Here is a 25484-nt window from a genome sequence, read left to right as displayed (position 1 = left end):
AATTCTTAGTGGTTGTTAATTCATTCCCAAAGTAATAGCTAACATATATTAAGCTTACTAGGTGATAGTCGTTGTTCTGAGAAGTTTACATGAATTATCACATTCATTCTACCCCATGAGTAGGTCCTACTGTCACTGCTGTTTTGGATGAAGGTACACAGCTCATAGAAAGTAGAGCTAGAACCTGAATTCAGGTGGGCTGACTCCAGAACATACCCTCTGAATCACTCCTTTCAAAGAGTCAGTCTAAACATTCCTCAAAATAATGTAATCCTCAACTTTCCTTTTCACCAATCTTTTTTTGGGAAAAATGTAGTTTTACATAGCCCACTTCCTAAATATCTATGAATGAATCACCTAAAAATAAAACACCAAGTTTTATTAAAAAAAAAAAAACTAGCTGTATAGGCAGTTCACTATTTTAATGATCTATTTAAAATACCGAAAGTTGAGAGCAAAACAAAAATACGTATAAAATATTTTTCTCAGAATTCAAGTAATTTATCACTATTCCATGAAAATTATTATGAATGATCTTAATGTGTCTAAGCCTACCATGTGTATAAGACACAGTAGTATACAAAAAAAGGCAGATAATAGGTGACATGGTAACATGCATAGAAAAATAGTATGATTCCATTTTTTTTCTTTAAAAGAGTATCAATACACTTTTGCTTCCTGTTCTGTTTCCTCTTCCATTAGAACTAAGAATAAATTGAAATACAAACATTAAAATAAAAAGTGAAACTCTTCCAAAATATCCAATAAAGGAAAACAATTTAAGCAGAATTTCTAATACAATGACCAGAAATTAAGTTTTTAAACTAAAGAGGATTTTTTAAAATCCAGAATTAAGTTAGACTATCAAGGTGCACAACAATTTCTAAACACAGCTCGAGAGAAAATAACCTAGCTTCTTCTAATACCACAGAATACTTCTTGGTAGCTCGAAGATGAGTGTGTCATAATAATAACTCTAATGTAAATGTGTTAAAGAAGTTAAAATCTGATAGTCCAAGAACAGATAAACAGCATGTAGTGAATTAAGGGCATCTCAGAGGAGGATTTATGGGAACCAACATGAATTTGCTGCATTAAGCAGACCAGGTGGGTCAATTACCAATTGTTCCCAGCAAGCATACTCAATTGTGTCAAAGGACAGATAAGAGATTCAGTGATATTCAGCTCCTGTGTCATCACCAGCTAGATGGAATCTGTCCACAAGATCTCAGGAGACTGACTGAAAATTCGCTGGATAGAAATTCATGGTTTCAGAAAGGTGTGTAATGTGTGTCTCTGAGACACATATTTTTAGGGTAAAGATAAGAAAGATCTCAGCAACTGTTTCCTCTGTGCTATGGGCTATTTTTTCAGTGTGACCTTCAGCAGGGTGAATGATCTTTCTGGGTCACACTAAAGATCACTGGCCTCTGAAATGCAGGTTCTTAACAACCTCAACTTGAAGGGCAGCATAAGCATTACTGACAAGCATTGTTTCAAATTATTATCTGCCAGCTGCTCCTGTGACTTGTCCATTACTAGAGGTTGGAGGTCTCTTATTGTTTCAACTTTCACCTCAATTCAATTAACATTTGCAAAGTTCACCCCCATCCAAAATGTAAAATGAAAACGATTTTACCAAAGCTAGTAAAAAATGCAAGTCTCATATTTACCTGTCATTGTAAATGTAAGGTATTACAATGTGCCATTTGATAAATGCTGCCTTAAAAAGTCTATCTTTTACAATCTTCTATTTCTCAAACATAAATGCCTTCTTCTCAGGTAAATTACCATTCGCCTTTTATGCTAACATTTTTAAGGCAAAGATTTTTAACATTTAGCTTGTATTAGATAAAGTTTATACTTTCAGCAGTGATATCAGTATTTTCACCCTTTATATTCTGTGGTAGGGAGATCAAAACTTATTAATAAAAATGTTGCTTCCTATTCATTCCCGTTACTTCTTGATATTCTCTATACATTCAGAGATTTTGATAAATACTCTGAAAAAAATTTGGAGAAGGTTTTGTACTTTCTTCACATCTTGTCTATTGATTATATGCTATAAGAAAATCAGAAGGAAAATGATGGTAAATATGGATATTTAAAAGTCAAATTTATTATAGACACATTTTATTAGCTCAATAAGATAAAATAATTCAGAAACTCAGTTTCTGAAAAACAGGAAGGGAGATGTTGAAATGTATAATAATAATAGTTCCTTACGTGCTAACTCTGTGTCAAGCATTTTGTGAAACTCTGTGCATTATCTTACTAAAATCGTGTACCAATACTATGAGATATGATAATTGTTTCTGTTTTAATGATGATAAAACTGCAGTTTTAAAAGACGAAGGAATTTGATCAAGATCTCACAGTGGAATTGAAACCAAGGGTTTTTTGATGCCACTCCTATCTAATGTTTTAAAAGCAGGTAGAAGAGTTTGTATCTGTTTAGAAAGATAATCAACAGCACAACCAATGAGTGTCTGCCAATACTCATAGGACACCAGGCAATAGCATATAAAATTACAAGCTGCCTACACTGAGGGGAGTCTAGGTTATCTACACTGAGTAGGGCAGCAGCAGAGAGATGAAGCTCCACCTTCATCCAGGGCGGACAGACACTGCCAAGATGACAATCAAACAAATTTTTGTTAATATTATCTTAAAGCAAGATTCCAATTGCATTAAAACCAAATCAGTGCTATTGTTACCAAACTTTCATTCTGAAAGTGTTTTCACCAATATTCCTCCCAGTCCAGCAGATATAAATTGCTTTGAAAACAGATAAGAGCAATATATACAAAGTCCACACAGAAAAGTCTCTCCTTCCATGTAAAGTTGTGGAATTCGGGCTAGAAGGCATAATTCAGGCAGAAAGGTATCCAACAGGAATGAAAGACAGAGTTCAATGTAAAATATTTGACATTCGTTGCTTCCACAAATACATTGTAACAGTGCAAACTAAACTACTCATTTCAGGGGAGGTATAAAGGACACAGCATCCAGCAAACACTATCACAAAGGATGAGCCCAAAACAGATGTGGGAAAAATAAACAGCCTTGCTGTTTCAGAATTTATAAAACGGTCCACAAAGAGCAAACAGGCCTTCTCACCACCGTTCAACTTCAAGGCCCATAAAAAAAAACGCTGCATGAGAAACCCTCTCAGACAGATTGAATGTTCTGCAAAACTTCTAATAGTGCACTTGCATTAAAGCCTTCTAAGACCATAGTCAGTAAATGTAATTTAAAATCGTTCAATATTGCTTACAAACAGGTGAAAATAATTTGATATTTGGCTATCACAGATAGTGATACACTCTTGAACATCTAGGTGCATGATTTATCTCATACAATGTACATACTGAGCCTCTTTGCTGAGTTTGAGATGTTCTTTAAAGAGCCTTTCCCAAGAAAATAACTGCCATGATTTTAAACTTGGGTATAAAGATGCCAGAGAACAATTCTTTTAAGATGAGCTTGCATTCTTTTCCAAGGAGATTAGCACTGTTAGTTTGCCCTTACTTCAAGAAAAAGGACGTTATGTGTTGCCTATAAACTTGCAGGATGAGTCAGAAGAGGGATTCTCCACCTTCATGAACAGGGGATAAGGGGAGCCTTCCTTCAGACCTGTTCCACAACATATTCTCTATCTAAACTCATGTATAGCGACCTACAACAAAAATTCTAGAGTGCCGTAGTTCCTCAGCCTCACATTGGCTGTCTCATGCCTACGCATGGTGTGCACACCCAGGGAGAAATAACTCAGCATCACCTTCAAAAAATACATGTGCCTTTTAGATATCGTTTAAGGAGAGGATAGTGTCTAGTCAAATTTAGGCTCTATTGTAAAGACATTTCTAAATTAAAATGAGTATTTTCTTTGTATTTACTTGATAGAAACTTTAAAATAGCTAAGTGAACAGGCTTTGCATGGCTTCATTATAATAATATTTTCAGGACTCTTTTTTCCAAGTAAAAATGAGTATCAAATGACAACGTTAGTAGAAAAAAGGTAATCTCAAATCCAAAGATACCAAAATTTGGAATGTTTAAAGCAATATTGTCTTATAGGAATGGCTTTACAACGTATTGGTAGGAAAAAAAGTGCAGTCCAAGCCTTTGCCTTTATCACTTCTGCAGTTTCCTTATTGCAAGGGTATGACTGTGAAGTTAATGAAATATCTAATATCCAAGGTTTTCAATGGTATGCTATTGGTTCTCATTAATATAACCTAGGCATATACACATTTTATTTTGCATTGAGTGTTTCGTTGTATTTCAGACAAAATACCCTAATTTCTTTTGGACAACCTTTAAAAAATTTCAAAACCTTTCTCATACTCTTGCATTTGTATTATCCAGCAACTTACAAAAGCAGATGATTTGCAGTAGTGAAATACTGAAGTGGCCATAAAATAGAACTTTAATGACTGCAGCATAATCCCATAAGACATAAGTGAACAACATAACTTTACACCAGCATAGAAAAGTCAGGGGTCCCAATGTGATTTTTTTTAGCCTTCTAACACATTATACACTAACCAAGAAATACCTTGAATTAATAATTTTGCCTGGAGACTTTATTGCAAGTATACACAGGCATCTTCTGTGAAATATAAAGAAGTATAATTCTTAAATGTTTCTTTACTGTAGCTTATTTGTAGTTTGTTTTTCCTTAATTAATTTCCATTGACTATCTAGTCACTTAACTATATTAGATTTCATTTGAACATTTGATTAAACAATGAGACCTGTTAATGCAATCTACATGAGGCACATTCTCAAGGCTTCATTCTCATCTCAGATAAGCAGGTACTACCGGCAACACAGAGCATCCATGGGAATCCACCAGTGCACATGTTAGGTCTGGGCATAAAGTAGGAAACTGACAAAACAGGAAGTACTGTGTGCTCATAGTGTGTAGGCATGATTAAAACTTATTCCTTTTACAATGATTCATAACCACATTCTGATCATCATATCATCTGCTGTTGTTCTCTATACAATACAAAGAAGGAAGTGAAGGGAAAGGAGGCAGTGAGACAGAAAAGGGAGGAAGGGAGGGAGGATTTCAATACCCATCTACTACTTGACATTTTGACTGATAACCTTGTATTTCATCAATTCTTTGAAGTGGAAAAAATGTGTTTCTTTTGTAGCTATAATGCTTTGATTTGCCAATAATGATTTTCTCATCCTATACTAAAATTAAATCCAACCTAATCACATGACCCTGTTTCTTAGAGATTAAAAGTTGGATTTCTAAAAGGCACAGCTCTTATCTTCTGTTCTCAGATGTCTTCTTTCTGATCAAGTTAAAACTCTAGCAACATAAAGTAAAAAGAAAAAAACTTATAATTTTGAAATACTCAAAATATTTGGAATTGTTCTCATTTTATCATTTTAAAATGAAAAAATAACTTAGAACCATAAATTGCATATGAATAAAGTTAATGTTTTTATTTTTTGTTCTTCACACAAAGAAAGAAAATTAACTTGCTATATTATATATACAGTATAAATGGCATTCACAAGATAAACCTGCATTTATACACCTTTTCATAATTTGGAGTTTGAATTTAAAACTCACATTTAAATTGCTAAAAAAACATATAAACTCACACAAGGTATAATTATTTATAAGTTAATTCACTGATTACTTCCTGTTTATTACACTGTCTCTTGCAACTTTCGGGGGAAAAAAAGGTAATTTGTGTGATGTTAATGGCATCACCTACTACAATAAGAATATATACCATAATAATATTATTATAAGGCCACAGTAATTTGATTATAGAACTCTCTGGGTAGCTTTTTAAAATTTTTTTTAATTAATATACTGAAAAAAATTTAAAATAGTTTGTTCCACAATAACCTGAATGCATTCTTTAGCAAAACTGCTTGCCATTTAATGTATTTAAAGAAATAAATATTTGAAAAGTGTATCCACAATGCTCCTAAGAAATGGTTTTGAATTCCAGAGTCCCAAGGAGATGAATTGGCTGTCAGATAACAATGTGCTTCCATCAGATGGACTTGGCAGTTGTAAACAAAAGGAATTTTCTCAGCTTTTCCTCACAAATATGAAATATTTGCTCTCGGCCAACAGCTGGGGTGATTTAAAGAAGTCCTGCATATATATTAGTTTTCATTCAAAATTACAAATCCTCCTCCCACTCTGCAACATCTGACTGCATCTCCGTAGAACAGAAAATTGTTCTGAGATGAAGTGACATTCCCGGGGAAGTAAAAGTCAAAAAATAGTACCTACTTACAACTTTAATCGAATTTCAGATCATAAGGTATCTGGTTAATAATTTTTAGGAAAAGTTCATTTATTCAAGATGAAAGTTCAAATGGTACTCCAAAGTGGCTTGAAAAATAATGAGAAAGTTTGTTTTATTCCAGTGTTTCTGAAAATATTTAAAATTACAATATAAACAAAATACAGACTTCATGAAAAGCCACTGAGAATCCTTCAATGATATCAAAGTTGTTTAAGAAAAAAATATACATATACATACATATATATCTCTCTCACATGGAAAAATGTATATATGTGACTACTAAACTCATATATATGAATAAATAAAAGTTACTCATGGAAAAAACTGTTAATGCTTAAATGATAATTTTAAATTATCTATTCATCTTACTAAACATTTAAATTATATTAATGCTTAGTTTTTAATGGATGGATTAAAAATACTTTTGCCAAGTTCTCACTAGAGATTAGCTATTCATAAAAGATATCAAAGAATAAATACTTTCAGAGTATTTTTATATATTAAGAAACAGCTTACGAACTTATAAACTTTGTTATAAACTTAACCCAATATTTAACTTATTTTTATTTCCTCCCCAAAACTAACTCTAAGTAGTGGTTTTAAATTTATTTTGAATTCCACAATTATATCGCTATATTGTAATATTATTCATGAACAAAATTTTATAGCAAAATAAATTAGATATCTCTGTTTAATTTTACTCTAGGTTATAAAAGTGTAGCCTATATTTACAAATACCTTAGAAATTGACAAGCCACTTTTATATTTACAGTTACACAGAATTAACTTTTGCCCTTGGGCCCAGTGAATCTGAGCACGTGCTATGCCCTAAATGAACTTCATATTTCACTATTTTAAATAAATAAATTTATTTAAATAAATAAATTTTATTTTAAATAAAATGTTTATTTTTACCTAAAGTGCCTCTTAAAGCAGGCATGGAAACATTAAAATAATTGTTGCTACTTTTAAGAGAGCTGATATTTGCCCTTAGAAATGCAAAGCTACTAAACTTGAATTATCAAGACATATGGAGATATGTTATTCATATTTCAAATGACAAACTGTGTATTTTATCTAATTATTTCAGCAGAGGTTTTTGTCTTTTGTATATATACACTATAGGCATTAAATAATAATGGTCCTCCAGTAATATATAACAATCCATAAAATTTTGTGTCTGAAAAAATAAAAATGTATTTTAAATCCTGAAGTTCACATTTGATCTTCTTGGAAAAAAACAATCAATGTTAAATGATGTGCTTTGATAACATAACTCTTACTTCCATTTCTACTAAGTTCTTTTTCCAGCAAAAAAAAATTTAGAAAGCTACTATAAAATAATGAAATAAAACTGTGAATAGCAGTTATTAATAATATTCACCACAAGTGTTAAATATCAGAAAGTAAATCTTTATCACTAAGAACTTTAAATATTTCCTCAAATGTCACTAATGACACACATAGCAATAGCATGGGAACTAAAATAACTATCAGCAAAACTCTTCTTTTCCATAATGTACCATAAATGCAAATAAAATTACCACCTTTCTTCCTACATAAGCAAATAAAACAAACTAGATGAAAAATAAGAAAAAATGTACATCTCTAAGTACCAAAGCAATGGTTACCAAGGAAGTAAATGTCTCAGGAAAGTAAGTCTGTATTTTTGAACTTGTACAAGTTAGTACTATTTATGCAAAAATTCTATTATTTCTAATTGTAAATTAGTTTGAAAATCACTTTATCAACTTCTTTTTTCCGTAAACTTACAAAGACTAAGACATGAAATTGAAGACATGGTCCTTGAAATGCAACTATTTTTTAAAATATAGTTATGTCGTCATAAGTTTGGAATTGAAAATACTTACAGTCTCTCCAGTTCTTTAAGATCCTGGAATGCTCCTCTTTCAATGGTGCTAATCTTATTCTCCATAAGCTGACTGAAATGCAAAGTATAACAGGAGTCTTAATGTTACCACTCACCATCTGAAAAAGTGTCAGTTCAGCAACTGAAAACTTGTCCCTTTATGAAGTTAAATACTGCTCTGGTTTGAGATTCAATATCAAATCTAACAATGTTGTATCTGAGAAAAATCAGGGAAGGAAAATAGCATCCTCATCACGAAACTTTCATAAAAAATGCTAATTCAGTTTCTCACAAAATTTCGTCAGAATCCTGAACCTTAAACTATAGTATATCCTGAAAAGTAACCCATGACACTACAACTCTGATGGCTGTTTTTCAAGTGAGTTCTTAACTGAAAGAAACAACATACAATAATTCATCATACACATACTTCAATTCACTGATGGATATATGTCAGAAATTGGAAGAATTCATAAAGGCCAAAAATGTGTTTTTCAAAAGTGAACAATGAACACGCATGATCAAAAGTATATGTGCACTGCAATGTAAACATTTATAAATCTATAGGTAAAAACAATTTTACATTACACTGAATCTCAAATGATTGTTTATTCACAACTAACTTAACACATTAGTTAAAAAAGTAATCATACTGCAACAATTTTATGAGTTGCAAATCTTTAAAATACAAGAAACGATTCAAAATATGACCAACATATTTTTATAGAGAAACAGTTCCCACTAAAAACTCTGCGAAAACCTGGATTGTTTGATTTTAATGTTACAAAATATAGGTACATGTTGCTTGCTAGAAGAGTCTGAACATTTTTATATTAGCAATAATAAAATGCAGGCCCACTTAAATTCTTTATAGTTAATCTCAAATCCTAAAAGTATATCAAATGTCTCACATTACTCATTCATATTGTAAAAGCAACTATTCTACATTTTTATATGCATAAGGCACTTACGGTATGGTATAGCAAACATTTGAAGTCATTTCCATTATACTGTTTCTATGGCTTGCATCCAACCTTAAAATAAAGGCCTACATTTTTATTAAAATTGAAGTACACTGATAAACAAAAAAAAAAAAAGGAAACTAAGGCCTTTTAAAATTTTATGTTTCTGTCATTGAGGCAGTTATTAAAACTGAGATCAGTAACAATTCAAAATACACAACCTTAAAAAACAAAAGAGAATTCTCCAAAACACAGAACATACTTACAGAACTCTTAGGTGTCGAAGACCAGCAAAATCTGTCTTAGTAATCCGTGTGATGTTATTTCCATTCAAATCCCTAAGAGAAAACAAGTAAGAAAATGAAAGTTCTGTTTAATTTCTACCACTATCTAGTTAAACAAAGACAAATATAAACAAAATAAGAGCTTTGAGATAAAGGATCAGTTCCAATTACTAAAGTAGTTTGCAAAGTAAAAGACAGAGAAAGAAAAGGAAGTCATCTCTGAAAGAAAATTTTTAAAATGATTAAGTTTACAGAGTCCATGCTTGCTGTCATATGACAAGAAAATGAAGTGATTCTGTTATCAAGAGATGTTCTCTTTTGTGTGTATATGGGATGCTTTCAATTTTTGCTTTTATAAGGGGGTGTATATTAATTTCACAGGTATTCTGATATTTACTATTATTGTTAGTAATGTTCCCAAAAAGTTACCTTCAGGAAGTTAAAGGAACACTTTTCTAATACTATTCAGGAAGAAAATTTTAAAAATTCAGAACCCTATCCTTAGGTGGCACCATGGCTAAACTTCCTAAGGCAAAGAATAAAGTTTGAGTGCCATCAAAAGAACTGCACTTCAAAGACTCGCATTTATAAGCATTTACCTTCCAACAATTCTATGTTTGTATGAAAACGAAACTCTTCGTTTGCAGCTCGGGGACACCCGCTGTGACTGTAAAGTGAAAACTACTAGCAAGGGCAATAGTGGAAATAGTATTCAGGCCCTGACATTTTTGTTCAGATTTCAGCACCACGTTTCCCTCAAGAGTCACAAACCCCTTTTCTGGCATCTTAGGTCAAGATCTAAACTTGCCCTGGTTCCAATCATTTCAAATAAAACCAGGCTTTGCTGCAGTTTGAATGTTCTCCTTCACGGAAGTAAACCCCACCTTGACTTTGAAAACATCATGTGTATTTAATGTGTTTATGTTGTCAATGGCATAATTTTATAAGCCAGCACTGAGTAAACTATTTTCTGAAACTTCTTTATAGATCCCTCATAGGGGTAAATTTTTTTTCAAGGACCTTAAAACTCAATTGCTATTTTTTCCCCGAACCGTTCCCTTTTTGCTGAATAAGACATGTTAGTGCTTAAACTTTAAACTGTTCTGAATAGCATGAAATGACAAGGGCTAAAAGAGAGTTCTGCACTGCTTTCTCCCCAACCCATTTTCCGTGCTGAGCAAAGTACCATCGAATTGTTCCTACAGTGGTTGGGGTCTTTCTTTATCCGGGCTACTTGCCATAAGCTGAGTCCCAACCGCCACCGCCAGCCCCGCAGTCCCAGACAAACTTGGGAGATCATATTCTGACAAGATACCCTGGGTAGGGACTCAACCTGCCCAGCGCTGCGGGCCAGGGAAGGAGGGCAGAGACGGAGTAGCGGGCGGCCCAGTGGGGCTCGGGATGGGGCAGCCACTGGCAAGGGAAGGAATGGCTCAACTCTGGCCTTTAAACTAAGGGCGAGGAAAATGGGTTGGATAAGAAGATCGACTCGCCGCGCTGCGGGCCGCGCTGGTGGAAACCTGCGAATCCAAGGCGTCCCCTCCGCCGTCCGCCCCCCTCGCAGCCTGGGGACGCAGGGGCCCGGGGAGCGCAGCCTGAGAGCGCTGCCCCGGCCGCCCTCGCCCCGCCGGGCCCAAGCTCAGCGGTGAAGGGAGCGCGCCCCGGGCGCCCGGGAAGCGCGGGGCGGCGGCCTCTGCGTTCACAAAGAGAACGGCCTCCACGCTCCACTTCCCTGAACTCGGAAAGCGCCCCACAAGCGGCGCGTGGGCCGTCAACACCCGCGTTGCGATTACTTCTTCATTAGAGGCTCACAGAGACAGGGAGGCGGGGATGTCTGCGGGCAGCAGAGCGCGAAGAGAGGAAGGAAGGGGAGAGGCTGCCACGAGCAGGGACGCAGAAACTGCCAGAAAGGTGGAAAGGGGGCACTAGGGCTCAGCAGGAAGGGCCGAAGGGGGCAGCCGAGGGCCGCGGGGTCACCAAATTGGTCAGACGCGACTTGGCCGGCTCCGCTTGGAGAGCCAGCCCTAAGTTCGCCTAGCCGACGGGACGTGGTCCGCCTCCGGAACCTTCCCCCTCGGACAGGTCATTGGGGCTCGCCGCCGCCGCCGCCTCCTCCCAGGGGAAATGAAAGGCGGGGGAAGAGTCGCGGGGGGCTGCGCGCGGCCACCGCGAAAGCTGCTGCCGTCCTGGGGCATCCTTCCTTCCGCAGCCTGTAGAAGCGCCCCTGGGAGGGCTCAGCCGCCCCACGACCCCGTCTCCTCTCCCTCAGTCCCCAGGAGGGCGACACAAAGCCGGGGAGCGGAGGTTTCTCTCTTTTGAGTACACCCCCTCCCGCGTCAACCCCCCTTCTTCGCGCCACCCGCGATGACAAGAGCCGGGACTCGGCCCTGAACCGACCCGCGACAGTTCCCAACCGCAAGGTGACTCCGTTTGCAGAGTCCGAGGAACAAAGTCGCGTCTCCCTTGCCCCAGGCATCCGCGACTATTCGTCCCCCATCTCCCCGTCTCCCCAACCTCACAGAACTCGCCCGCAAAGGGCTGCGAGTGGCGGGACTGAAGCCGGAGGAAGGGACCAAGCGCAGCAGCCAGCGGGCCCGCCCCTCCTTGGGCAGTGGCCCCTCCCCGGGCAGCGCCCTCCCAGAGAGTTCAAGACCAGGATGAGCCTTCGGGAAAGCTAGTGAGGACTGACCCAGGCACAGTTCTCTGTGCCGCTCAGTCCCTCCAGTCTCGACGCAGGGGCTGCGCGACCCCGATGGTGGGGAGGAAGGGGGAGGAAGAGCCCATACTCACAGTCTCTCAGTGCTGCGGGGGATGTTCCTGGGCACACTGCGCAGCGCCAGCCCGTGACAGTCCACTGTGCTCCCGGAGCAGGAGCACTGCGCCGGACACGCTTGCGGCGCCACCTTGTTCAGGATCGCCAGCACTAACCCCAGCGACAGGGACAGCGTCTGCCAGCCCACGCCGCGCATCTTCCCCCGCCGCCTCCTAGCTCGCCGGCGCCAGGGGTTTTCTCTTTAGCTTGCTGCTCTGTTGGAACTGCGCTGTGCCTGAGGCCCAGTGCCTGGCGCGAGTCTAGCAACCCAGAGTGTCCGGATAACGTGCACAAGATAATATAGAAGTAACAGTAATATTCAAGGCAGTAAAGCTAACACAGATACACGCCTCTCAGCTCCCCTCACCCTCCTCCTGCAAGGCAGGCGCTCCTTGGGCAACTTTAGGTCCTGAAGATCAGTTGGCCCGGCCAAGGCTACAGGGAGACCCCAAAGCAGCGGGGAGGAGGTCACGCGTCGTCTGCCTCACAAATATCAACTTGGAGGTAAAAGACCTGGAGCTCCCAACCGCGGTGAAGATGGTGAAGATGCAGGGGCCAGTTGCGCGTGGAACAGGGGTGATCCGGTTCCACCAACCCCCTCCGCAAATCCAATTCCAGTAAGGACGGTAGGAGACAGAAGAAGGAGGCTCAGTAGGAATGGTGGCCTCGGTCAAAGTGGGCTCTCCGAAACTAGAAGGCGCAGGAGCCCCGCGGGCCGGGAGCGGAGCGCGCTGAACGACCGGACATGGCGCGCGGGGGCGCACCGGGCTGACGCGCAGCCTAGGGGGCGCGGGACCGCGCTGCGGGGCTCCTGACGAGGCTCACTCACGCGGCCTGCCCCACCGGCCTGCTGCTCCTCCGCAGCCCGGGCCGGTCCTCGTCGTCTACCGACAGCGGAGGACGATTTGCAAACACACATGCACTTCGCTGAAGGATGTCTGGGCAATTCCGCCTCCCGCCCCGGCGTCCTTGGAGACGCTCCGCAAGAGGGCCTTCCACGGGGTCACGCAGAAAAGACAAAAGGGCAATCGAGCCGCCCAGCAGGCAGGAATATCCACTAGTCACGACCCCGGGAGAGGAAATCCAAGAGGCCACGTTGAGGATGAGAGCTCCTGCTAAGGCTGACTAGGGAATGGCTGACCGGCCGGCCAGAAAGAGTGCAAAGGCCAAGCTGGAGGTGTCCGCTTCCCGGGTCCTCCCGGGGCGTTCCGGACGGTGGAGAGATGGCAGCTGGGTCTGTGGTATCTGCTAATCCGAGGAGACCCCAGGAGGCAGCTGAACGGCAGTCCTATGTGCGTGCGTGTGTCAGCCCCTCTCGTCTCCCGGATACGCCGCAGCTCCGCAGCAGACACCTGATGGCAAAGGTGGAAGAAATAAGAGCAGGCTCCTGGGCCGGGGCAGCCCCTCGGTCTCCCCCCGACAGCCCACAAGTGGGTCCTCCTTCTCAAAGTGCAGGAACTTTTCCCAGGGTTTGAATCCAGTCCCCACAGCCACGGTGGGAGTCGTACCGCCGACGTCGCGACGCCGCCCGACTCTGGGCGCTGCACCTGACTCGGCGGCCGCAGTCCGGAGCAGCTTGTCTCCTTCCAGGCTCTTCCCCCTCTCCAGGTGGCTTTCTGCGCCCCTTTCTTGGGGGAGGGAAGTGAGGAAGAGAGAAAGCGGCGACAGGGAGCGGGGACTCGGTGGCTCTGCTGACTCCCGAGCTCCTGGCAAGTGTCTAAACAATAGGACGGACGCAGCAGCCCTAGTCTCGCTCAGCTGCGGTAAGGTGGGTTGTTGTTGTAACTGGAGTTGTTGGCTCGGGCTGCCTGGCGCTCAGCGCAGCCGAACAAAAACCCAGCCCGCGCCTGTGGAGCCGGGCGCGAGACCCCGGACGCTCCCCTTTCTCCTCAGCGCTCCCGCCTTGCCCGGAAAGCTCTGTAGCTCCCGCCCGCGCCCGGGAGCCACGGCGCTCGCATCACTCGCCGCCGCCGCCTTTTTTTAACCACCGTCTGCGGCAGCCACCACCGCCGCCACCGCCAGCCTCCGCCAGCCTCCGCCGTCCGCGAACTCCCCAAATAAATAACCCCAAGTCAGAAGTTAAGCCGGCGCCGCCTTTATATACCCGGCGGAGCCCCCACCCCCTCGGCTCCGCCCCGCGCGGCCCGGCACCGCCCACTGGCTGAGCGCTGGGAGCCCGCACCTCGCAGCTGAGAGGTGAGGCCCCCGGCTGCCAGCGCCGGGCGGAGGCGGCGGTCGGCGGCGCGTTCCCGCGCACCGCGGCTCGCGCCCTCGCTCCCACGCCCGGGCAAAGTTTGGCGGAGGAAGGAGGTTCCCGGGCCCCCGCCCCCAACTCCAGGGCCCCAGAGGTGACCCAGTCTCGAAGACGGTAGTTCGCAGCGGGGGAAGGACGAGAGGGTGGCTTTGAGCGCGGCTCGTAAATAGCGCTGCCGGTGCCTCTGCTGCAGCTTTTGCCAAGGGATCCTAAGGGGGCTGCTCGGTGTTTGAAGCACAGAGAGAGATTACGATTTTAATTTTTTTTTAATTCTACCGAAATAGCTCTGCCTGAGCTCACAGACACACACATGTGTATTTTTGGGTGCTTAAAAGTTCAGAGTTTTTGCAAGTTGGAAAATGGTGTTTTTGAACCTTCTTGCCAGCCTTCCCATCTCCGACCCACCCCCTTCCGTTTAACCCTTTCTTTATAGTCACGCACTTAACACCCTGCTCAGTTGACGTCCTGAATACACAATATGCTCACAAAACTCTAAGGGCTTGAATGTGTCTGCGTGATTTTACTCTCTTAGGAAAGGAGGAAAAAAATAAATCCCTAGCAACGCACGTTGTAGCCAGAAGGCTTCCTTTATTTCAGGGAAGTTCTGGATATTTTTTCCTCACTGTTTTGGAAGAGAATTTCCTTGTTTCTTCTTGTCTTTTTAGTGTGATGTGTGTCCGACAACTGCTACCACTCTCCTGCCTCCCACCCCATGCCCCGCCGCCCCCAGCAAAAACCAAAGTCACTATTGTTTGAAATGGCATCTAAATGAGTCAACAATTTAGCTTGAATTTAAAACGCCTCACCTCGTTCTTCCTGCTTCCATTCCACCTTTCACCGCTTTCACAGGAATTTGTGCAAGTCCCCAGCCTAATACCAGTCTCACAGTGTGATAATTATTTGTGTAATTATCTGTCACCCCCTTGAAGGCAAGAGGACCCATCCAATTCATTTTTCTATTCCCAGCATCTAACAATACTCCCGACACACAGGAGGCGCTCTGAAAATTGACCGATTTCTTTACCACAAGAATATCCTCAATCTGAAATTTCTCCCACATCCCCAATAACTTTTTTCCTACTTACATTTTCCGAAATATCTTTGCAAAATGGCTACCTCTACCTATGTCATTTTGCCTGCCCTGGAAAACTTAAAGCCACTGTGAGGGCATCTCCAAAGACGGGGTACCCATTAGATAAATGAATTGGAACTCTGAGGAGTACTCATTTTAATGCCACAGATTTAATAGTCCTCTGTTCTTTTAAATACTTCAAAAGCATTTAACATTCATTAACTCATTTGTCCTTCTAGATTTTAGCTTAAAGGTCTGTTACATAACTTCCTTAAGAAAGAAAAAGTGGAAGCCAGAGTCACATTTTTCCTGTAAGGAAAATGAGACGAAGAACAAGTACCTATCACTGATGAAGGATTCTTCCATCACTCCCCACCGCACACACCCCTAGGGAATTTTCTTTAGTCTGTACTAGTGAATTATGTGGTTGAAATATGTTTACCCCTACACTAATTAACCTAATTCCACAACTTTGATACCCTGTCAGCAACAAGATATGAGTATTTATGTTCAACTTCATCCACCACATAGAATCATGGTTCTGTATTTTACTTGCAAAAACATATCTTGCATTCCAAATATTCACAAGTCATGCTATTTATAGCATTGCACAATGCAAGTCATAGACGTGAGTTCAAGTTTGATTCCTTCTCTGGCTCCCTTTCCGTTCTGTGTAAAACCAAGAAAAGAGCCAAAAATAACATTCACAGCCTACAGAAACATATTTTTTAATTTGATACAAATTTGAATGAGAAGATATGTCCAGTGGATTTCATTAAGAAAGAAAGGAAAACTACAACTAATTCCTGAGAGACATGACGTATTAATTTCTATGTGTCATCAACTTTTCAGTTAATAAAGGGAAATTTATACATGAGTGACCAGATTTCTCATTCAAAAAAATATAATTATATTATTCCTTCCGTATTATTTCAGGATGTTTTTGGAGGCTTCACATGCTTCAGGACCATTAACTTCTAGGTCTTAGTTCTTTCTAGATTATGTTGTTCCCAAATGAGTTCTGAATTTCTCTTTGACTCTGTTACGCCCATCCTGAAGAAAGTCTTCTGTGGTCCCTTTTGTCACCACGTGAGCTCTCCATAAATCCCGACCTAGATTAAACAGAAGTAGAATCCACAAGAGTCAACATTCAAGTCCCCTATTACCTTGAGAAAATAAATCCAGTTGCTAGAATGATTGAGAAAACAATTTAAACATTTAAACACTCATACAGTAAAAAAACAAAATGAAACAAAAATGAGAAGGCATTCTCTCAATTTGCATTTTCTATGGAGGAAAATTTGGTGAAATTGGGATACATGGGGAAAAGGAATAAGAAAGGAGAATTGATGAAAAGTAGGTAAATATGAGTAAAAACAGAGTTAGATAACAGTAATAGCATTGATTGAATTCATGAAACTTACAGAATAATTCTGTGGATTTTACTTTCATGTTACTATTTACCATTGTTTCAAAATGTTTTCATGTTAATTACATAATTTTTCTTATAATATTTTTATATTGGAAATGTAAATATGGAACCATAACATCATGGAGATGAAGATTTAATTAAAATTTGTTTCATGCCTCCTAGGTTCCAAGCTATTTGATAGAGTTAAAACCACAGTGTAGTTCTAGATGGTGGCTACTTTATTTGTGTTCAGGTGAGGACGTTGGTCTTCAGCCAGGTCTGATTACATGACATAGTTGAAACCAGAACCTGAGTTCTCTGACCTCATACCTCATCTGATTCTCCTACACCCACCCTATAGAGTCTCTGGAATTCCCAGAGATCAAGGAATCTATAGTTCATCAGGAAGTGTCACCCTCATACAGATGTCCACATCTCTCTGCACACACTGTTTACATCATCTAAAGGGAGCAGGGGAGAACTAGTATTGACAGTAGCTGTGCCCAATTACTGAAACTGGACCAGCTTCTGGAGCTAGCTTAAACTTTGAGATGATTCTCTAGGGCAGTGGTTTTCAGAGTGTGGTCCCTGGACCAGCAGCATCAGAAACACCAGGGATTATAGTTAGAAATGCACATTTTCAGGCCCCACCTCAGCACACTCAGTCAGAAACTCTGGGGCTGGAGTCCATAAACCGGAGTTCTAATAAGCTGCCAGGTGGTTTTGATACTCACTGAAGCTGGAGAATCACAGCTCTCTAGAGTTCCTCTGTGGTTGTATCTAAGTTTGGAGACTCAGGCAGCAATGAATGATAGGTAGCACCTGCTGAATTGACTTCAGCTTCCCATTTCCTGGCATTTGACAAGTGTACATTCCTGATAACCTCTAGGGGGCACCAAAATGTTTTCATGGGCAGCCCCACAGAAGTAACGAGAATTTAGGCTCATTTTCCAAAGAAATGGCCTTGAGAAATGGAAGGAGCTTCCATCTCAGCAAGCTGTTCTAATTGTTATGTCTCAGCCAGGTACCAAATTCATTACACAAGTTTTTTCCAGTTTAGTATTTCATATGTATGGGAATAAAAATGCCTACTTTTCATGATTATCAGGAAGATTAAGATCATATCTGTCAAACTAACAGCACAATACCTCTATGCTAGTGTAGAGGTATTGTGCTGTTAGGTATTTATTTATTAAATAAAGGGCAGTATAATTATTTTCATCATTACTACTACTACTCAGAGGTGAACATTTCTAAAATATTTTATTTGTATTGTGAGAATAGATTAGATATTTCAATTAACTATTACAATGATCAAGTAGCTCCTGTGCTGAGCCCTGGGAAACCCTGGGAAAGGTATTTTAAGAGTAGAGGAGGGCTTCCCTGGTGGCGCAGTGGTTGAGAGTCCGCCTGCCGATGCAGGGGACGCGGGTTCGTGCCCCGGTCCGGGAGGATCCCACATGCCGTGGCCACGGGGCGGCTGGGCCAGTGAGCCATGGCCACTGGGCCTGCGCGTCCGGAGCCTGTGCTCCGCAACGGGAGAGGCCACGGCAGTGAGAGGCCCGCGTACCGCAAAAAAAAAAAAAAAAAAAGTAGAGGAAAGATCAAGAACAAAAGAGGGAAGATGGATACAATTAGTTTCATGATAATTATGTCCCATAATACTCTTTTGAAGAGGTGGAGTTGGTTTTCCAGTGACATAATATAATATCCTGTTGATGGTTTAGTGAAATGAAAATGAAAATCTGAAATTTGGATATGCTGCTAAGTGGGAATGCTTGGGAAGCTTTGGATATATCACTTAGATTTTCTGGACTTCGTTTTTCTCAATTATATAATGTTGGGATTAGACCAGTTGAGCTATAGATCCTTCCCAGTTCTCAGTAATAATGTAACTATATTTATTAAGTAATATCTGGTTCCAGACCCTGAGCTCCTCACGATGTATGTCTCAGCTCCTTTAATTCTGAGACATTAAAGATGTCTCAGTGATGCAGGTTAAAAAACACATTAACATTTAAAAGCCCAAGGGAAAATAAACAGCAAAAATTTTAATAGTTTTATGAGGTTAAAATAAATTTACAAGAAATTAACCTTTGAGGAAAAGGAAATTCAGTTGTAAAAGTAGTTTTAAATTGCCTAATCTTTTGACTTACTAAATTTAAAATGCCTCCTGGATTTTCACAGAAGAAAAATATCTTTCCGTGTTATTTGGGAAAGAGGGGGCAGGGACCCCTCACAACATCTGCAGACTCCTTCTGCTAATTTCAAAAAGGTTGACTGTTCTCATACAGGGTCACAACATCATGCTAAAATTACAAAGAAATTTAACATAAACTAACATAAACTCAAAATCATCTAACATATGTTAGATGAGTTTATGTTCATCTAACATAAACTCAAAATAAATATTTTCAAATCCCAAGGCTAAATATTATATATTTTAGATAAAAATCAAATCTGATTAACAGAGGCAATTCATAACCACTATTGGAAAAATATAGTTCAAAGTGTATACCTGCGTGATGGTCAAAAAGCCATTTACTCATGCAAAATAGTCACATTAATGTCTTAGACCAAGAGTTAGCAAACTTTTTCTGTTAAGAACCAAAGAGTACTTTAGGTCTTGAAAGCCAATAGGCAAAATCAGGGATATTATGAAGACACTTAACATAATAAAGAAAGCAAACAAATTTCCACAACTGTTTTGCTGGTGTAATTAAAAATGTAACTATTGATTACAAATTTTTGTAATACAGATCTACTAATGAGAATTATGGAATTCTTTTGGGAGGGATAACATTCATTTAATTGGGGTCCAAAATAAGTGTTTTCTATCAGCAAATCACTTGCTAAGTTTATTATATAAAAATCGGTTTTAGCTCACTGGTGATATAAAAAAGGGTGGCAGGTCCAGTTTGGCCTTAGTCCAAAGAGGTGGTTGTTCAATGGAGGAGGTCATAGTTTCCTCAAGGGTTATGTTAGAATTCAGAGGGAAGTTGTAAAGATAAGAGCTCTGAGCTCCAAAGTGACTGCTCTGTGACAAGCAGTAAATGTCTTTCTCTGTATTATCTATGCTCTACTTCTTGAGCTCTGAAATGCAACTCCACAAAAGCATTTAAAGAAAATTTAAATTCATTTCATTTTAATGTAAAATAAATTAGTATAAGATATGCTGCATATCCATTTCTTGCAGGTGCTTATCTGTTGAACCAGATGGTCCTCATATATAAAATGGAGATAACAATAAGTAACATTTATTAAGTATTTACTATGTGCGGGCATTATTCCAAGTGTTTTACTTCATTTCCTCATTTAATCCTCCTGGAAAACTGTATCATCTTAGAGATGAGGAAGTTAAGGGACAAAATGGTTGAGTAATTTGCTCATGTTACCTTAGGGATGAGGAAAATGAAGCCAAGAAAGGTTAAGTAACCTGTCCAAGGTCATTCAGCTAGAAAAGGGTAGAGCTAGGATTTTAACCCCAGCAGCAAGGGTCCAAAGCTCTAGGCCTCTCACTAATTCATGAATCATAGGAAATTCATGTTAATGAAATGCAAACTATGAATCTGAAAGAACTATGTACACTGTAAAATAATGTATTATTGTTCTTATTCACATTATGGCTATTATTTTTAATGGAAGATGGTAAATGCAAAAACAACATACAAACATTTAGTAGAGAATCACTGGGGTGAATATAATCTGACTTGAGCCAACCCTTTTTATCTCCTTCTTTTCATATTAATAGGATTATTTCATTTCTCTTTCATGACTTGGGCTACACTCTCCTTAGTTACATAAGACAAAAGAAATATTTTTCCCACCAAAACAACATGGAAATTCTACAGCAGATGAGACATGAATGATAAACAAGTCTGTGTAAATTTAGGAAAAACCATAATACAAGAAGAATCTCTAAGTATAAACAAATAAGTTTATTCAATAAATACAATGTTGTGTCTGAAAACCCAGAAACGTTACTTTAGTACTTTCTGGCTACTTGTATCTTGTTGTGTAAGAAATATCAACTCAGGGACTTGCCTGGTGGCGCAGTGGTTGAGAACCTGCCTGCCAATGCAGGGGACACGGGTTCGAGCCCTGGTCCGGGAAGATCCCACATGCCACGGAGCAACAAAGCCCATGTGCCACAACTACTGAGCCCACATGCCACAACTACTTAAGCCTGCACACCTAGAGCCCGTGCTCCGCAAAAAGAGAAGCCACTGCAATGAGAAGCCCGTACGCCTCCACAAAGAATAGTCCCCCGCTCACTGCAACTAGAGAAAGCCAGAGTAGTAACAAAGACCCAATGCAGCCAAAAATAAATAAATAAATTTATATATACAAAAAAGAAATATCAACTCATAAAGCTGTGTGCTGTTCATTGTGATTATGAGATAACACAACAGAAAAATATCTCCATGTATGGTTTCCCAAACAATGTAATGAAAAATTATGAAAAATAAAATGTGAATCATAATTCTGTTCAAAATAGTATATAAAAATAACTTCTAAAAACTTGTTCATGCATTCTAAGTTGCTTTATTTTGTGATTAAAGTAGGCACTATAGCTTTAAATCTATTCAAGATCATAGCTATAACTCTGTGTGCGCATGTGTGCATGCATGAGTACACAAAAATATATGTGTATATATTTCACTTATATATTCTTCTTTCTTGGCGTCTTTGGCAGGATCTTATTAATTTTCATTTTTCTTCCTTAACCTATCATATGTGGAAAATAAGAGATTATATATTACCCTACTTCAAAGAAGTTGTGAAGATTAAATAAGTTAATACATAAAAGCACTTAGAGACTTCCAGTTCTGGAACAAGATACTATAGGCTAATGTATACCCACTCCTTCCTCTAAGTACAACTAAATGCCCTGGAAATAATTCAACAGACGATGATAAAAGGATTTAAAGAGGTGGAAAGAAAAAGGTGGACTGGCAAGGGGACTCAGGACCTGAGGAATGACAACACTGTGAGTTTCCTAGGTTTTCCTTCTATCTCACATGGTGCCGAGAAAGGGCAAGTCCGAGACCTGGCTTCCCGAGGGGAAGCCCCAGCACCTGCTCCATAGCTAGGGCACCAGCTGGCTGAACCCTACCTGAAGCAGCAGCTTCAAAGCCCCCAAAGCCCAACCCACCACTGCTGCACAAAGGCACCCTAGCAGATAAGCTGACGCACAGCTTATCTCGAGGCAGTGTCATTGGAGCCCAGCTTTTCCTGCCCTCCACACAGTGGCATAAGAAACCCAGGCCCAGCATCTTCTGGCTCTCATCCACCCCCTGGCAGAAGATGAGCCAAGACATTACTTCAGCACCAGTAGGAATTGAGCAGGAGACCCAGCAGCACCAGGATAGCAAAACAGGCCAGAATTGCATTGCAAATCTTACGAAAACTAAACTGTCATTAGAGCTAAAACCCACAGAAGTAGGCCAGAAACTATATGCTAAATCTGAACAGGGTGACTACAAGCTAAAATAGAGGATTTAAATAGCATCAAGAGTCTCCTAACAAACAAAATGTCCAGGATACAATAGGAAACTCACTCATCATACCAAAACCCAGGAAAACCACAGTTTGAATGAGAAAGGCAATCAGTTGATATCAATCAGATGGCAGAGGAGGACATCAAGACATCCCAGATGAAAGAATACTAAGAGAGTTTGTCTTGCCAGTTGACCTACCCTAACCAAATAGCTAAAGGAAGTTCTCTAAGACAAAAGGAAATGATGAAAGAAGGAAACTTGTAACATCGGGAAGGAAGAAAAAACAAAGGAGGGAGAAAAATATGGATAAAGACAATACATTTTCCTTCTCTTGTGCTTTCTAAATCCTGTTTGATTGTAGAAGCAAAATCACAGCACTGTGTTATGTGATTTTCAATGTATGTAGATGAAATATTGAAGACAATTCTATTATAAATAAGTGAGAGAATTACCATTTCCACATTATAAGATTATTTGACTTAGCTCAGAAAAAAATGTGTATTGGGCCTTTTAAACTGCTTGATACTGATCTAGATGCCAGAGAAATAAAGATAGAAAAGACGTAAATCTTTCTGTTGGGGAGCTTGTTGGCTAGCAGGTAGATGATGTAAAAATAAGATTAACAATCACTCTGATGCATGTGATGAGTATATATATATATATATATATATATATATATATATATATAGCAGTGTAACAAAAGCTAGAAGGATAATGCTGTCCTATGAAACCAGGAAAAACCCAAGGAACACAGGACAAAAACTAGAGTTTGAAGAAATGAAAGGAGCTTTCTTGGTGCACAATTTGAATGATTACAGATGCAAACGCACAAAAAACATGATCCAAATGCTTTAGTCTATAAGAAAATATATTATCTCACATCACAATAAACCCAGAGGCAGAATGGCCCCAGAGTTTATAGACTGGGTAGTGTATGTATGTGTTAACAGAAGGCTGAAAAACTCTTACAGAAAACCCATGATAATAATGTTTATATCTCATTCATGCTTCATGTCTGTACTAGGTCTGTTGTGCTCCATTTCATGTCATTGGCACTGTTTTTCCACATCATCTTCATTCCAAGAACCAGACTCACTAAGCATCCTGTCCTTAAAACATTTGTGATCACCATAGGAGAGGAAAGACAATAGGAAGATTCACCCTTTGGTTTTTGCATGATATACACATGACATACATAACTTCTCACCTTTTCTTGGCCACATAAAGTCACATGACTATATATATATATATATATATGCACACAAAATAAATGTACATATGATGTACATATGTATATATAAAGATATATTTAAAAATCTTTATACATACATGAGTAAAATTATATATGTGTATATACATATATTTTATAAGGTATTTACTATAAGGAATTGGCTTATACAATTATGGAAGCTGCCACATCCCAAGATCTGCAGTCAGCAAGCTGAATACCCAGGAGATCTGATGGTATAAATTCCAATCTGAAGATCAGAAGATTCAAGATCAAGGATGAACAAATGTTTCAGTTCAAGTCTGAAGGCAGGTAAAAACAAACAAAGAAACAATGTTCCAACTCAAAGCGGTCAGGCAGGAGGAATTCCCACTTGTGCAGGGAAGGGTAAGCCTTTTTATTCTATTCAGGCCTTCAGCTGATTGGGTAAGGCCCATTCACATTAGGGAGGACAGTATGCTTTGTTCAGTCTATCAATTTACATGCTAACCTCACTTAAAAACACCCTCACAGAAACATCCAGAATAATGCTTGATCAAATATCTGGGCAGCTCATGTCCCAGTTAAATTGACACATGAAATTAATTCTCACACTCTCCAAAGTATTTACACTTGCTGGATTCAGGGTGTGCTTGGGCATCAGAATTTTTTAAGGCTCCCACATGATCTAAGGTGCAGAGTTTAAGAACCACTATGCAAGAGGGTGATGTGCCTTATAGGAGACCGGGGAGTGTGGGATTAACCCTCCCTACTCAGGTAAGTAAGGTGGAAAAGTATTCACAGTGTTTAAAAACCTTAAACATAAAAAATACCCATAAAACTCCACGTTAATCACATACGAGATGGATTCATAAATTGAAACCTGCTTAACTGGCAATTAAAAGCTGTAGGACAATGTTGTCTTTCTGTATTTTCAGAATTAAGTTCCAGCTGTTTTGAGAAAGCAACCAGAAGATTGAGAGAAACTGCCAAGTACCCTGGGGAGAAGCTGGGAGTAAAGAGCCACATTAACTTCTGTTATTCTAAAGTCATTGTACCATAAGCAGTGACTGTTAATACTGGAAGTGGAATAAAAGATACCAAATTCAGAACTTCACCTGCTTTTCACAGGGAAAAGCATTGTACTTTTCTGGGTCTGAACTTCATCGCAGGACCAACAAATTTCAAAAACAAATTTGAGACAATATAGCATGATTCTTAAGGTTTCCTCACCAGTTTAACCATTAAGTGTTTAACTATTTAATTTGGAGAAGACTTCATTTTCATTAAAGAAGCCCGTGTGTTTAATGTCACTATAGCCATCGGGAAAGTCTACCTTATAATGTAGTAAACAACTCCCATCTCTGTATGACTCATAACAACACAAGTTATTTCTCACTCATGCACCTGACTGTTGGGTATTGGCTGTGAGCTTTGTTTCATGGTTTACCCTCTCCGGACTCAGGTTGATGGAGCAGCTACTATCTCAAACATTGCTGGTCATCACATCCCACTTCCAGGGTAACCCACTGACCTGATTTGGTCACATACTCTACTCAACAACAAATGGGACAGGATGTATAATCCTCTACATGCCCAGGAGACTGCAAGCTGGACATATATGGTGAACAGCATTACGGACTATCACTTTCTGCCTTTCGGGTCACCAAAATATTCAACTCACTCTACTTCTCACAGGCAAAATATACTCAGTCCTTCCCAGAGAAGTCAACCCCAAAGTCCCATTTTGCCATGATATCAAATTCAAAGCCTAGGCTCCTTGGGAATGATGCAGGAGATTCCACATCAAATCTG

The 25484-nt window shown here is 39.9% G+C and overlaps 1 protein-coding gene across 2 annotated transcripts in view; it reads right to left on the bottom strand.

Annotated features, from left to right (window-relative positions):
• Positions 1-14307, bottom strand: part of SLIT2 (slit guidance ligand 2) — a 382749-nt gene extending 368442 nt beyond the window's left edge. For both annotated transcript variants that reach the window (XM_030864309.2, XM_030864311.2), the window contains exons 1-3: positions 12203-14307; positions 9395-9466; positions 8168-8239 (exon numbers count right to left, since the gene is read on the bottom strand). In XM_030864309.2, the coding sequence (XP_030720169.1) occupies positions 8168-8239; positions 9395-9466; positions 12203-12381 (323 nt within the window). In that variant the 5' untranslated portion in view covers positions 12382-14307. The remainder of the gene's footprint in view (positions 1-8167; positions 8240-9394; positions 9467-12202) is intronic.
• Between the last annotated feature and the right edge of the window lie 11177 nt (positions 14308-25484).

Source organism: Globicephala melas, chromosome 5, assembly GCF_963455315.2.
Source record: "Globicephala melas chromosome 5, mGloMel1.2, whole genome shotgun sequence".
Classification (NCBI taxonomy): Eukaryota; Metazoa; Chordata; class Mammalia; order Artiodactyla; family Delphinidae; genus Globicephala; species Globicephala melas.
The sequence above is the reverse complement of the archived record's forward strand: the minus strand, read 5'-3'. Positions and strand labels throughout refer to the sequence as shown.